The sequence below is a fragment of the Buteo buteo genome, chromosome 18 (assembly GCF_964188355.1).
Source record: "Buteo buteo chromosome 18, bButBut1.hap1.1, whole genome shotgun sequence".
NCBI lineage: Eukaryota > Metazoa > Chordata > Aves > Accipitriformes > Accipitridae > Buteo > Buteo buteo.
In genome coordinates this window covers 1,886,552-1,902,022 of record NC_134188.1, presented here as the reverse complement: position 1 = coordinate 1,902,022, position 15,471 = coordinate 1,886,552, and the positions used below count along the sequence as shown (strand labels likewise).

The following is a 15,471-nucleotide window of genomic DNA, read 5'->3' as shown; positions in this document are numbered from 1 at the left end:
TTTGGAAACACAATGCAGATTATTATTTTTTTTCCTTCTGCCCTCTAGTAATTCGGTTCAAAGGTGCTTCTTCGGGGAAATTACAGGGAGTTTACAGTGATGGTATCTCACTTCATAGGTAGGATATTTTCACCTGCAATTCCCTCAGAGCTGCAGCCTTTGACCTCTGGCTGCATCTATCAGTGGTGATGTGACAGTGACAGAATATTTTGCTAGATTTTGAATGATTCCTGGAGTTCACAACTTCTGTCCTTAGCAATAAAATGTAATATAACTGAGGTTCTCTTCCCCATGCTACAGCTTTTCCTGTAGAAAGTATCACTGAATAATTTTTTCTTTGAGCCCTAAGGGGAAAAATCCCATTTTCAATTACTGTCGGACTGTTACTCGTAATAATGATATTCTGTTATTAATTTGTATTTACTGAAAAACAGGACTCCACGATCTATATTTCAGGGCAGTTGTTTCTTATAAGCATTTCCCTTTATAAATCAAGAAGTCAATTAAATATGCTCATTTTTCATATTCTGACATTTACAGTTTCATGATATTATAGTGTTTTCCTAGGAAACACTGAGGAAAATGTCCTTTTGAAAACTGCATTATTTCTTTTCCCTTAAAAAATTTCTAACCATCTAATAATTTCAGTCATTCACCCTTGTAGTCTGATGACACTACTGTATACACCTCTCTAATCAGAGCTTAAGCCAGGATGACCCTTGAGCATAATTACTCTTTTTGCCAGGGGGACATACAGAAGGAAAAAAAAAAAAAGTGGAAAATTCTGAATTGTGTTGAACTGCATTTTTTTTTCACTTTTCTGTTATACAGTTGGTGAAAAGAAAACCTCAGAAGGAGATGGGGCTCTCAGCAGCAGCATTGATGGGGAAATTATAAAAATCTAAATCTCAAAATATAGCTAATCTTTTATGAGATACACAAAGCATCTTTCTCTGTTTCTTCAGACCCCCGTCCTGCCCTATCAGTAAAGCCCAGTTTTCAGTTCACATCTTCAGTTTCCAGGCCAGAAAGATTCTTTTCTTGCAGGATAGATTAAAGATTGGGAAACTAGGATATATTGGGGTAGCTGTTTTTGTTAGAGATAGGAAAGTGTTAATGTGTCTGTACAATGCAGTGATAACGCCAGGTAGATTGACCCACCCTGGGTCCAAAACAGAGGTCTGTAAATCCATGTTTGGTAGTTCTCAGCTGGTTCAGAAAGATAGTAAAATACATGGAATTATTATTAAAATTTTGATGACAGGAGACTTTAGGGTTTGGCAAGAAATACGGCAGATTCACGCTAAATTTTCAAGAACTGTTGTTATGTACAATTCTGGCTACCCAAATTTTAAGAAAGAACTTGGAGCTAGACAGGCACAGAAATGGGTTGCTACAATGACTAAAAAATGGCAAGCTTGTCACTTCAAAGGAGTTTATAAGAGTTTGGTTTGTTTAATTGAGTCAAAAGGAAAGACCGAGAGGGCTGATTTATTCTCTAAGTGCATGAGTGGGGAAAACACTAGAGAGGGAGAAGACCTGAAGTCAGGGACACAAGAACAAAGAGATAGAAGGTAGACAGGAATAAATTCAGACTGAAAATCAGAATATTTCTCCTCTTTAGAGTAGGAAAGGTCTGGAACATCCTTCCAAGTCACATACTCAGATAGCCATTTCATTAAATTATTAACAGGTTTATATTATGTGAATGTCCGCAATAAAAAGACTAAATTCATTGAGCCGCAGAAGTCTGTCCAAGCCTCCATTCCTAATGCATATCTTTCAGGAACCCATGCAATATTGCTTAGCTACTCAGGTAGTTCCCTTTTTAGTTTGTTTTAGTGTTTAACTGTTTTTCCAGTTAGGAAACTGCATTTTATTGCAGGGTTGAAATGTGTGCAGCCATTCACCCATTGGACCTCGTTGTGCCATTAGCTGCAAGATAAGTTTCTGGGCTATTGGGCATCTTTTACACCTGTGACTCCCAGCTACAGTGGTCAAGTCACTGCTTTTCTGCCTGTGCAGTGAAGAGAGAAAACACTTTAAGCACTGTGCACCCTCCTTTCTTATTCTCTGTATCAGTTGTGTGACCCTCCTTCAAGCTCGTTTCTGTAAATGTGGGTACAAGACTAATCTCTCTGGTCTACAGTGGCAAGACAGCACTCGACTCCTGTTTGCTATTCTAGGGTATTGCACTGAAAATTAATGTTGAGGGAGTTTTCTTTTCTGGCTCCATAAATCCTTCTCCGTCTCACTGCCTTCCAGAACAGAAACTCCTCTCCAGTGAGCAGAGCTTGTGCTTGTCCAGGAGCATCAACCTTCCATTGGGCTGCATTCAAAATAAATAAAACACATTTTGCTACCTTTTTATTTAACTAGGCAATGCAGAGAATGTTATAATAATGACTTTCTCTCTTCATTATACAGTTGCTTATGAATCTTTGTATCAGTTTTATATACACCCATATCTTACCAGCAAAGATTTTATATTATCCTGTAGATAACATTATTGGTTAGGACTTGATCAAGAATCAATTCCCAGCTCCTAACTGGACACCGTGATTTCCAATATCCTAATATGTGGCGCATAGTAGATACCTTTCTATCAACAAAAAATTTTAAGATCTGTCATTGAACCAGCTTCAGTACCATCCATGTTGTCTGCAGTCAGTTCTATATAAAACAGGTTTAAATCAAAACGTTTCATTAGTAAGACAAATATCTTGAAAAAAATATATGGAGGCCATTTTTACATAGCCATTTTTATCAACTATACCTGTCATCCTGTCAAAAAGAGATAAGAATCTTGCTTGACAAGACTCCCATTCCAGTACAGCATGGTTGCTGGCATTAATGAGATTTTTGCTTCCAATTCTTTGTTGACAGAACTGTGGATTAAACATTTTGTTATTTTGCATAGGATTAATGTTACAGTAATTTATCTGTAGTTCCCTAGATCATTTCTTTTATCCTTTTAAAGTATTTGAACTACACTGGCAGAGCTCCAGTCCTTTGGAATTTCCCGATTTTCTATATTTGATTTGTAAATATAACCAGATGAAATCTGTGTTATCTAGCAAGTTGCTAATTTTTTGTTGCTGATTAACTTTCTTTGCCTGGCAAAGCAATATCAAATACTGAGCAATTCCTTACTGCAGATAGGAGTTTCACTGTTAAGATGTCAGCATCTTGTTATTAGAAACAACAGGAATGTTGCTATTTGTCATATAAACACTCCATAAATGCCCACTTGTTTGAACCCAAAATAAAATACATTTCACTTCTGAATATAAAACCCAAAATATTTAGGGAGTAGTCTATCCTACTCTTTAATAAATTAAATGTGATAAAAATAGCATAGGTATCCGTAGTGATATATACAAACCATTTTTAGGTATAATTTTGATCTGTAAGCATTCAATGTGTCTGTTAATCAATAATGTCTATGCAACAATAGTATCTTTCTAGTACAGTGCTGTTCCTCCTCTCTTCTTTTCCTACCCTCAGTTTCAGGAAACAAATTATGATCGTTAATATAGGAACATCCTCAACTTTTACATTACAGCTGCTTTTAATACCACCACGCTTTGTGTTCTTTATCTGAAATATACATTTTCAGTATTTTTAGGTCATAAACCAGCTATGTATTGTTATCATTTGTGTATTGTAAACAGCACGCAGTCCATAATTTCTAAACCGAAGAAGTTTGCTTTTTGTTAATGTATGAATTAATGCATTGGGAAGCTGTGCTTATGAAACTTTATGATATTTGAATGTATTTTGCTCAGAAAGCTAAGTATGAGATATTTAAGCACACTGCATCTCTCTTTGATGCATACTGATTTAAGGCAAACTACAGCAAAGTTCTTTGGTTTATAAAACAGGTTTGGCATTCTTCTGTTGTTTCCTTTTTCTGTTTTTCTTCTGTTTTTTTTAACAGGTGATTATCCAGCTCCCCGTGCTGTTCTAACTGGTCACGACCATGAAGTTGTCTGCGTGTCGGTCTGTGCAGAGCTGGGACTCGTTATCAGTGGTGCTAAAGGTCAGAAATGTTTTTATGATTTAAGTCTTAACATTTTTAGAGCCTTTTTTAGCGGTATATCTCAGTCTTCCCTCAAGCCACATATACTTTAGTTACCCAAAGTCTCCTCTACTAAGATGTGTTGTAGTTCTGCAGGAATCTGCAGCAGTTTACTCTGAACATTATTACTTATTCTCTGGACTTACAAGGTTTAGACACAAATTAAGTTGATCGTTCCTTCCAACCATCAGCCTGTGCTACTATTTCCCCCAGATCTGGAAGAGTAGTTGATAAAAATTTACGCAGTAATTCATAGTGACATCTACTGATTTTGAAGAAACCTGTTGATAGAGACTTGTATTTAGGGGAGGGCCAGCTCCAAGTTCTCCACCCTGACCTTAACTGAATGGCAGTTTGTAAGACTGACCTCAGTCTCCTCAGCAAGGGAAGCAGAGTCAATTTGCTTGGTTTTGGATCTGTGGACAGCATTTCATCCAGTAGGTTATTTTGTAGAGGATTCCAAATAATGAGGATTTTGCAGGTTTGTTGTTACCTCTCTCATATTACAAGTGGCATTCTTCAGGGGTCGGTATTGGGACTGGTGTTGTTTAACATCTTTGTCGGTGACATGGACAGTGGGATTGAGCGCACCCTCAGCAAATTTGCCAACGACACCAAGCTGTGTGGTGCGGTCAACACGCTGGAGGGAAGGGATGCCATCCAGAGGGACCTGGACAGGCTTGAGAGGTGGGCCTGTGCGAACCTCTTGAAGTTCAACAAGGCCAAGTGCAAGGTCCTGCACATGAGTCAGGGCAATCCCAAGCACATATGCAGGCTGGGCAAAGAATGGATTGAGAGCAGTCCCGCAGAGAAGGACTTGGGGGTGTTGGTTGACAAGAAGCTCAACATGAGCCAGCAATGTGTGCTCACAGCCCAGAAAGCCAACCGTATCCTGGGCTGCATCAAAAGAAGCACAGCCAGCAGGTCCAGGGAGGTGATTCTCCCCCTCTGCTCTGCTCTCCTGAGACCCCACCCGCAGTACTGCGTCCAGCTCTGGGGTCCCCACTGTAAGAAGGACATGGATCTGTTGGAGCAGGTCCAGAGGAGGGCCACGAAGATGACCAGAGGGCTGGAGCACCTCTCCTATGAGGACAGGCTGAGAGAGTTGGGGTTGTTCAGCCTGGAGAAGAGAAGGCTCCAGGGAGACCTTACAGCAGCCTGCCAGTACCTAAAGGGGGCCTACAAGCAAGCCGGAGAGGGACTTTTTACAAGGGCATGTAGTGATGGGACAAGGGGTAATGGCTGTAAACTGAGGGAGGGTAGATTTAGATTAGATGTAAGGAAGAAGTTCTTCACTGTGAGGGTGGTGAGGCACTGGAACAGGTTGCCCAGAGAGGTTGTGGCTGCCCCATCCCAGGCAGCGTTCAAGGCCAGGTTGGATGGGGCTTGGAGCAACCTGGTCTGGTGGAAGGTGTCCCCACCCATGGCAGGGGGTTGGAACTAGATGGTCTTTAAGGTCCCTTCCAAGCCAAACCATTCCAGGATTCTATGATTCAGTTAAACTTTTTGATCCATCTGTTCACACTTTCTCCCTGTTACTTATCTATGGAATCCAGAGTATCCAATAATTGCTAATACAAATGTTCAAAATACCTTTCCAAACCTGCAGCAGTCTCCTGTATAACTGGTAATTAACATAAATAAAGCACCCGCCTCAATGACTTTTTGCTTTACCTTGCATTATTCCTTATTCGGTTTCTCCTTCATTTGTTCCATTTTACTTGTTCTGCCTACCTTCTCCTTTTCCCATAATTCCATGTCCACTTTTCTTCCCTCATTGCCCTCTTTCATTCAGTTTCTTTTCTTAATTTGGCAAACTGCTTGTCTTCTTCTCTTTTCCTTTCCTATTTGCCATCCCCTCCTCCCCCCTCTCTCTTTCTTTTGTGCTACGTTATCCCTTTTCCCTTCTTATTTCCTTTCTTTATGTTACCCTTGTCCTTCCTAGGTTCTTCCTCCTTACATATCTTCCTGTCTCATTTCCACTCCACTCCTACATCCACATCCAGCTACTTGCTTTCTCACTGCCTGTTTTATTCATCCCCATGGATATCCTTATAGTCCTTTTTAAAAGGTTTGCTGCTTCTGAGAGTAAGGAGGTGATGCTTGTTCTGCCTGCTTTTGCTCACAGCTGAGCTCCTGGGTTATCATCTCTTATACTGCCTCGGAGCTCAACATTTATTTTCAAAGCTGAGTGTGAAACTTTTGAGTAAAGTTTTTAACTTTACCTTTTAATTTTAACTTGTTAAAATTTTTAACAGGATATCCTAATGGGTCATTAACTCTTGTAATGACACACTACATAACAGTTATAGGCGAAGGCAAGACATTCGTAAAAAAAATGTACAGTGACACTGAAACTAAAGTTTTTTCTTGCAGTGTTATTTCTTATCTTTTAAGGCAGCTTTATACACTCTTACTGCTGTAATAGTGTACTCTTTCCAACTATCTTTTTGCAAATTTCCTCTTATTAAAATAGCTGGAATCTGTATTCAGTTATCTTCTGCTTCATTAAGTATATGATGCTTTGGTAACTTATATATTATTAGAGGTGAAGGCTGCTGGAGGGCCAAAGAACTTTTACATCAAATCCAGAATATATTTGTAATTGATCAAGAGAAGTGGAGGCTCAGTCTGTCCCCTGAGTTACTCTTCTCATGTTCTTCCTCTTCAAACTCTAGTCCATATATAAATGCAGAGAGAAAATCCCTTTTTTATTGCTGGTTTCCAGCTGATGTCTGTTTTTAGGCTTCTTCTTCAGTCTCCTGACTTGCACTTCACGGCAGTCCTGCCTCGGGGCTGCCTGTGCTCCCTCGTGGGGAGGCTGTCCCTGCGGAGCTGGCTGTGGCACTGCGATAACACATGCAGCGCTCGAGAACCTGCTGAAGCAGGGAGACAGGGCACATAGGTCTCCTCCAAGAAAATCCTGTGCATCAGGTTGATGTTTGCACAGTCTTATCCAACAACCCCCCAAAAAGAGGGGTCAGTCTGTATGTCTTTACAGTAGCATCCTAAATCAGATTTTCTTTGTGCCTTTTTGTGTCCATGACCACTCAGCTATGAAGGTATTACACTTTTCTTTTGAAAAATCTAACATGGTAATTATTCTAAAGGTGGAGGCATCACTTCTTATATAATTCTGGCACTTCAGTGTTTCCAAAGCTGAAACTCAACTATTTCAGAAAATAAATTAGTTCCATTGCAGTCTTATCCCATGGACCCAGTCAGGTGTGAGGTCTCTGTGCATAGGGCTGTATGCAAACACAGATAAAAACCTGTACCAGGGGGCTCGCAGACGAACGCACCGATGCTGTGATTCATTCTACCTGGGCAAACCCAGCTGCTGTGTGAACTTCAGAGAAGTTAGAAGGGCTTAACGTGAGGTGGCTGAGTCTGCCAGTATGAATTTACTTTCAGAGTCATGAGCCAGTTGTATAAGGAAGAGATTACTGTGCTGTCCAGGAGTATCCTGTGACTCATAGAAGAAAACAGTTAGTATTTACCGTGACTCATTACATTTATCACAGAAGAGACACTTTTTCTTAGCAGGAATACGGATCTCACTTTCAAAAGAGCTTTTCTCATAGATCTTGAAATGGAAATAGCGTAGGTTTGCATCTTAGAATGTACATTTTAGATTTCATAGCTGTTTTTTTTCTTTCATCAGCAGTAATAAAAAGACATTAAAATCTTGTATTAAAATCTCTCTGGAGTAAATGCAGTTATAGTGTGGTCTCCTAAAAGCTCTTAAAGTCCAGATAGCATAGTAACTCTGTTGGCTGTTAGATGACTCCCATTGTTAAAACAGTTCAGGACTGAAATCTGTGCATATCACATACTCATTGGGGGAGAGGACCTACAGGAACTGCCATTGTCTATAGGAGAAATATGCAGTGATATGATTATATGCCCTCTGGGAGTTGCTCCTACTAGTCACTGATAGGGCCCCATCTGGTTAATGTGAATGGGCAGGCTAAAGAGAGTTCATGTTGTTGGAGGAAAGCAGTAAGACTGAGGCTTCTGAATGCTTGGAAAGAGGAAAGAATATTTTAGAAGCTAGATCAATGAAAACTCCTTCCAGCTTCAGTAAATAATAAACTACCACTTTCAGACTTGTTGTATGTATTTTCTTAATATGCTAGCTTTTGCATTTCCTTTTCTGTTGTGTATTCTAAATTCTTTAAGCAAACATTGCATCTTCTTATATCTGTGCAGGACTAATGTGATATAAATGTGCATTATGCATTGCCTTTTTGCACAGCATATACAGTTTGTGTAAGCAGAAAATGTATGATATATTATGTTTTCATATACAGAAGGACCTTGTCTGGTACACACAATTACTGGAGATTTGCTGAGAGCCCTGGAAGGAACAGAAAACTGCTTGTATCCTCGCTTAATTTCAGTATCTAGTGAAGGTCACTGCATCATCTACTATGAACGAGGACGGTTCAGCAATTTCAGCATTAATGGCAAACTCTTAGCTCAGATGGAGATCAATGACTCAACCAGGGTAAATCTAAATGCAAACAAACATTTGTTGTCTCTCGCCTTTATTTATTAAAATAAATTGAATTTATTTGTTGTGCGGTTTAAAGGAAATCACATATGTAAAATTGCCACCTCCTTGTTAAGTCATATTCAAACACAGATCCTCTCATCTCCATCCCCAAGTGCAAAAATGCACTTGAGCTTTTCCAGAATAAATAAGAACAAATTGTTTATGGTCCAACACGATTCCTGGAATTTTTGATTGGAATTAAATTTCAGTGGGAAATAAATCTTTAAAAGAAAATGCTCTGAAAAGAGTCCATTCTTCATTTATTAGCCAAGACATGAATTCCTGCCTTCGGGGCTCTGCTCTGTCCCTAGCACTCAAAGCAGCATTAGGAATACAGATTGCTGCTCCTCTTTAGGTGTTAATGGTGGCACTGAGTATTGTAGGGTGAACATTGAAATGTTATGTGCTGAACTCAAGTCTTGGCAGATTCAGTTAAAGAGCTTTTTGGTTATATATCATGTTTAGAACCACACAATTATTTTATTTAAAATTTGGAGATCCAAAATTTGTTGGTTTATTTTCTGATTGGGAGAAAGAGGAGTGGGAGCCTTTTTCTTCAAATTTAAAGTCAGCAGAGCAAAAGAAATGCTTATAAGTTCATTAAATTTTTGTAATATTGACCCATTTCCGTAAAAGCTAACTGTGTACTCGGGTTTTATCTTTTTCTCCCCAAGGCCATCCTCCTGAGCAGCGATGGGCAGAACCTGGTGACAGGGGGAGACAACGGTGTAGTGGAAGTATGGCAGGCCTGTGACTTCAAGCAGCTCTATATTTACCCTGGCTGTGATGCTGGCATAAGAGCTATGGATCTGTCTCATGATCAGAGGTCAGTTTGTCGTTAATATTTGTATGTAAATGGTAAAATTGCACAAAGTATACATCTCCATGAACTTTAAGGTATGAATTTATGGTATGCAGTCATTATCAGGCTATGGTACAAAACCATTACCCCAGTTGTCACCCTGTTGATTTATCTGACTCGGTGTTTTTTCTGATCCTTGAGTCTCATACCACAAGCACTTAACATTAAGGTGAGGTCTTATATCATTGAAGTCAGTAAGCCAGAGACTCAGCAAGCTATATATGAGTAAAATTACATGAACTTAAGAACGTAGGAATAGTCAGACTGGATCGGAGTGCAGTAGTGGTATTAACCAGTGCCTTAAAACTGATTACAAAAGTTTGTGGTACATTTCTGATTTTCAGCTATGTAGAACTTGAGAACTTCTTGGGGTTGTGTCTAGACTACAATGTGTAATATTATCAGTGGAACTATCCACAAGGAGTGAGTGTAGTCCTTTCCTTTGACCTTTTTGAGCAATGGACATGCAGTGTACTAGCCTAGATTTTTGCAGTCACTGCTGTGGCACTAAAATGCACATTGTAAATGTAAAAGATACGTAAACCTGGTCCCTCAGTCTTCTATAGTAATGTGATTATAATGTAAGCCCATGTGTTGCATTTATGCAGGGTTATGAGTGGATTTTCTGCTTACATCATGCATCAGTCTTGTATTTCTTATTAATATACAAACTCGTGATATGCAAAGAATTCATAGGATATTAGAAAAAATCATACAGCATTCATTTCAGTTTATTTTTCTTACACTTTTCAGCATTCCTATGCTATATACCCATTTTGTAAAGCAACAAAAACACCTATAAACAAAATACGTACCTAATTTACTCATGTATGAGTAGATGACTTGAAACAAGTTTTTTGCCTCAAACTTAGTCTAATTGAAACTAACTTACTGGAAGAGGCCTGTTCGTTTCTGGAGCTTTGCCAGTTTATGCGTACAGTACTGTGCTCTGTTTGAAGGGATTTATTTACACTATTTACACTGCAAAAAATTTCACTTAGCCTATTTTCTCTGTCTCTTATTGTAATACTAGGCTGGGAAGTCCCAGCTGTGCAAAGCACTTTAAGTACCTGCTTAGCTTTTGTCACATAATTAAGCAGAGAACAGTTTTTTATGGTTTGATAGAAGTAGGGCTAGATACCTAAAACTCAGCTACCAGAATTAGAGGATATGTGATAACTGGAAAATCACCTCAACTGTTGTCACCACAGCAATGTAAATACGGGGCTACATTTCAATGTAAAGCTTTTTAGGAGTACCGAGGCGTGATCAGCTCATGGTTAAGGGATGGGTTCAGTGGTCTTCGCGGAGGCGGCTCGTCGTGGCGGGGAGGCCGTAGGATATCCAGCTGGCCCCCGCCGCAGCCAGGAGCGCGGAGCAGTCCGCGGGTCTGGTGTCCCAGCTGCCGGCAGAGACGCGTCAGCCGTCCCGGGGCACCTCCAGTGGCACGGGGTGCCTGAAATTAGGCAGCTGGGTTCCGAAACACCTGAATGGAGGTGTTTTGGCATAGGTGTTGTCGTGTGAGCTACAGGAATAAGGTCTTGCAATGACTGTGGTGATCTACTTGCCTCAGCCTGCGGAGTCTAGAGGACGGTAAAGCTCGCCCTAAAGTACATGCCCAGTGACCTGTAGAGAGTTGGTCTCAGGCTGCACTGAGGGAACTGATTAGGGCCTAATTCCGTTGATTACCTGTAGCCGGTTAGTACTGTTTGAAATACCTCGGAGGTCTGAGGTACGTACCTGGGGTGGCCCATATGACAAAGGACATGGTGAAGACCCACACGCTTCTGGAGAGGCAGCTGGAGGCAAGGCAGGACATGCGAGAGCATCTCAAATGGCACGGTGCTTTTACCTATATGAAGGTGACTGGATAGACCTCTAGATATCCCTTGACCATTGGAATAGGCTGCCCAGGGAAGTGGTTGAGTCACCATCCCTGGAGGTATTCAAAAAGCGAGTAGACGGGGTACTTCAGGACATGGTTTAGCGGGCATGGTTGGTGGTTGGACTCGATGATCTTGAAGGTCTTTTCCAACCTAAATGACTCTATGATTCTATGATTCTGGGAACATGGAAGTTTGGCTTACATGTTGATACCTAAATGTAGCATCTCCATTGCAAACTGAATCTCACCCATGAGCTTAATCTTCAGACAGTGTTGAAAAAAGTGCCTCGTTCTTTTAGCTTTTTTACTGTTTATGGTAAACCATTGCTTGAGAAGGTAAAAGAGGATTGACAGGACCATCTTTTCTCTCTTTTTCAGAACTCTGATTACTGGCATGGCTTCTGGCAGCATCGTAGCTTTTAATATAGATTTTAACCGGTGGCATTATGAACATCAGAACAGATACTGAAGCGGAACGAAGAACTGAAAGCCCAGGTAAAGCTGAGAGCACAAGTGCTGCAATGAAAGGTGTAGTCTCTGGTGGAAAACCACGTCTGCATTGACCTCCGTTGTACATTCCATTACACCCAGCAATAGCTGTACATTGTAGTCAGCAACCATTTTACTTTGTGTGTTTTTTCACAACTGAACACCAGCTGCTGAAAAGCAAGCTTGTATCATGTAAATTATATGAATTAGGAGATGTTTTGGTAATTATTTCATATATCTTTGTTTATTGAGAAAAGGTAGTAGGATGCGCCACAAGAGACTTTTGAAAATTCTGGGGAACCTTGTGTCCAGTTATTTCAATGTTTAGGCTTTGAACCTAACATGCATCCCATCTCCAGCCTCTTTTCAAGCTGAGATAAAAAAAATACGTTTGATACTTTGTACATCAGATGCACATCTTAACTTTAAAGGGATACTTTTGTAAAAGTAAAACCTTGTATAAAGAACAAAACTGTTTCTTAATTTTATTGTGGAGTTACAACTTGCATGTACTTTAAACCTGATGTCTTGGAAGGAACAGGTGCATTCACACAAATCAAACTGGAGATCTGCCTAAGGGTACAGCTTGTGTTAAAGGGTTGAATTTGGGCGCAAACAGTAATTTTGACATTTCCACCAATGCGTGTTTTTCACTTTTTGAATCTAAACTTTACCCCTCTTAAGTGGAGTTCTGCTCATGAAGCATTTGGATAAAAAGCCATCATTTGCCATATTTATACTTTATACAATAGGTATTAAATTCCTCCCTTTTAAATTCAAAGACTAGACAGAAAGGGAGCAAAGAGGGAAGTTCAGTTTAACACTTTGCAACGCTTAAATGACTCCCAATACAGACAAAGTGCTATACTTCTGGATTATTAGCATTTGGCATACAAGTCATGGGCAAGAGAGCCCCCAGTGATTTTTTTTCCCTTATTTTTCCTCTGAGCAGCTTGGTTTATTTCACGGCCTTAGCTTCATTGTAAAGGTGACTGAGGTTATTCTTTTCGGTTCTTCTGAAAAATCTCACCTGAAGCCACTCAGACTAAGGCACTTCATGTTTTACAATACTGTAATGATAACTATCGGAATAATTTTCTGCACATTGTACTGATCAAATTACACACCCAGGGGTATATACACTTTAATTCATGTTTCTTCTTTGTATATTTGGTGACTGTATTGTCATAGATGTACATATTGTGTCGGTAGGGCTATGAGGCATGTAACAGGAATGTAATTTTCTCAGAATTTACACTCACTTGCAGTCATTTATTTAAAAAGATAATGGATTCTTTGTATTGGCACTTTGCACCAGAAACATATCATTATTTATTGATGTGATTACTTATTTGTTATCCACCTTGTATTAGTAAGTTTAGCACTGAATTTCCTTCTTCATTGTTGTTTGTATTTATAAGATTCTGAAATCATGGGGATCAACGTAATGATTAAGTTATTCATCACCCGTCTGTAAGCAATATCTTGAGTTTGTAGCTTAGAATTGGGAGAATATTGAACATCTGGAAGACAAGTTCATTTCATCTTGAGATCATGGTGAAATATTTTGGATATATAAATTCCTTAAGCTATTGTAACCATGTTTTATTGCAAAGATGTAAAATATGCCAGATGTGTGTGAGTTGGAAATCAAAAAGAAAAATAAAATATGCAAAGAATTCAGTGATTGTTTTTCATTTCAATGAACTTTTCATCAAAATATGCACATTATCATTAGGAACAAACAAATATTTTAAGAAATCCTCTCTTATATACTATGTATATGCCAAAAATTATGCACGCCTGGGTGGTTGTATTTCTTGGGGTCTCAGGAAATAAAACAGAAGTTACAGAGTGCAACTCCTTTGATTGTCAGTACATGAAGAGAAGCTACTAAAGATCAGCCGAAGTGAAAAATGAAAGCCTTTAAGGGATATTGATCCTTGTGAACAGGCAATAATCTTGTGTAAGAGACCTCGCAGAAAGCAAAGATCTGATGAGAGCCGTTTTGGGTATCTCTCAATATCTGATAAGATGGAATTAATTTCATCTTATTTTGGGCATTGACAGTTAAATATCTACACTCCCAGCATAGCAGAACAAAACAGGTGGGATAAATTGCATTTTGGAAATGCTGAGGACCCTGCAAAGATTATAGCAAGTAAGTGGAGATAGATAGTTATCTAAATGGCAGCTGTCTAATTTAAGATAGCAACGGTAAGCAAAATAGTTTCCTCATAATTGGAAAACTCCCGGTTGACTAAAAAGCAGAATAACAGCCAACACTTCAGTTTGTTGCCCCACTCATTGCCTTTCCATTCAGGACTGTTCTCTAAACAATTATCAGAATGAACTAAAGCAAATATTTGAGTATGTTATTAGAATACATTATACGTTTTAGCAGATATCTATTTATATCAATCAGCTTTTGAAGTGGATAACCTAACTTGATTGCTTTGGGGCTGGAGGAGAGATGGGGGAGGAGATGAGAGGACTTTTATGTTAATAGCGGCATGTGAAACAGTTTATTGGTGTGTTGCAACCTCCCTTCCATTATTATACAAGTATCACCCCTACTTTCATATTTTATGCAACAAATCAATTTTAAAAAATGCACTATTGCAGTTAAACCAAAAATGAATATTACTATTGTCTTAATTATACTGTTGTTTTTATGAAGTCTCTCAGCATTATGTGAAGTACAATTTAGTCACAAATTAGAAATTTTTGTGCCCAAGCAAACCTTTGTATGAGAAATTGGCCATGGATTACAAAAAGAAAAAAAAATCCTGCTGTATTGCATTCATAGGGAGGGGTACCCAAACAAGTCAGAGTCGTAGTAGTAGTAATAATAATAATAATAATAATAATAATAATAATCCATGTCCATTACAGTTTAAGTTATAAAAATGGAGTTTCCAGAAAGGCACAGGACAAGGAGAATGTATTAACAGGCTGGTATAGTCACATAGACCAGCTCGATACAGTTTTTGTGGTGAAGCGCCACTGTTGCCTTTTACTCTCTATTTAAATTCTATTTTTTAAGAAAAAAACAAGTTATAATTGTGCCAGGATATTTAAATTCCTCTGTTGATTTGTGTTAATTACACTAGTATACACCTACCTGTTGCAGGGTCTCTTAATGTAAAAAGGCTGTATACACAGATCTGCAGTTTATATCACAAGACTTTTCCGAAGCTTCAGCTGCCCCATTTCTGTCACACGGTAAAGCTGGGCTGACTCACCTTTTTTCTCTATAGAAATGAGACTTACTGATTCCAGGGAGTCTCTGAGAGCTGCCTGTGGAAGATGAAGCAGCTTTGACCAAACCAGTTAAATGCAACCAAACTCTCAGCGAAGGGAGGTGCAGCATTAAGGATAGAACTGTGCAACTAAAATATACCTACAATAAAAATAATATGCAGTTATTGGCTGTGTTCCTGCCAGTTAGTCCTAGGTTAAGAATTGGGCTATAAGCCAATGCCATACCGGGAGGACAACACAACAGCTATTCCTTGTCCAGACCCTACCACTGTTGGGGAGGATGCTGCCTTCTCTACGAGAGTAACAATAAAAGAAAGGCTGCTGCATTTTAC

The 15,471-nt window shown here is 39.2% G+C and overlaps 1 protein-coding gene across 2 annotated transcripts in view; it reads left to right on the top strand.

Annotated features, from left to right (window-relative positions):
• NBEA (neurobeachin) overlaps positions 1-13,548 on the top strand; it is a 510,817-nt gene extending 497,269 nt beyond the window's left edge. For both annotated transcript variants that reach the window (XM_075050577.1, XM_075050576.1), the window contains 4 exons: positions 3,941-4,042; positions 8,395-8,591; positions 9,314-9,465; positions 11,765-13,548. In XM_075050577.1, the coding sequence (XP_074906678.1) occupies positions 3,941-4,042; positions 8,395-8,591; positions 9,314-9,465; positions 11,765-11,855 (542 nt within the window). In that variant the 3' untranslated portion in view covers positions 11,856-13,548. The remainder of the gene's footprint in view (positions 1-3,940; positions 4,043-8,394; positions 8,592-9,313; positions 9,466-11,764) is intronic.
• The last annotated feature ends 1,923 nt before the right edge of the window (positions 13,549-15,471 follow it).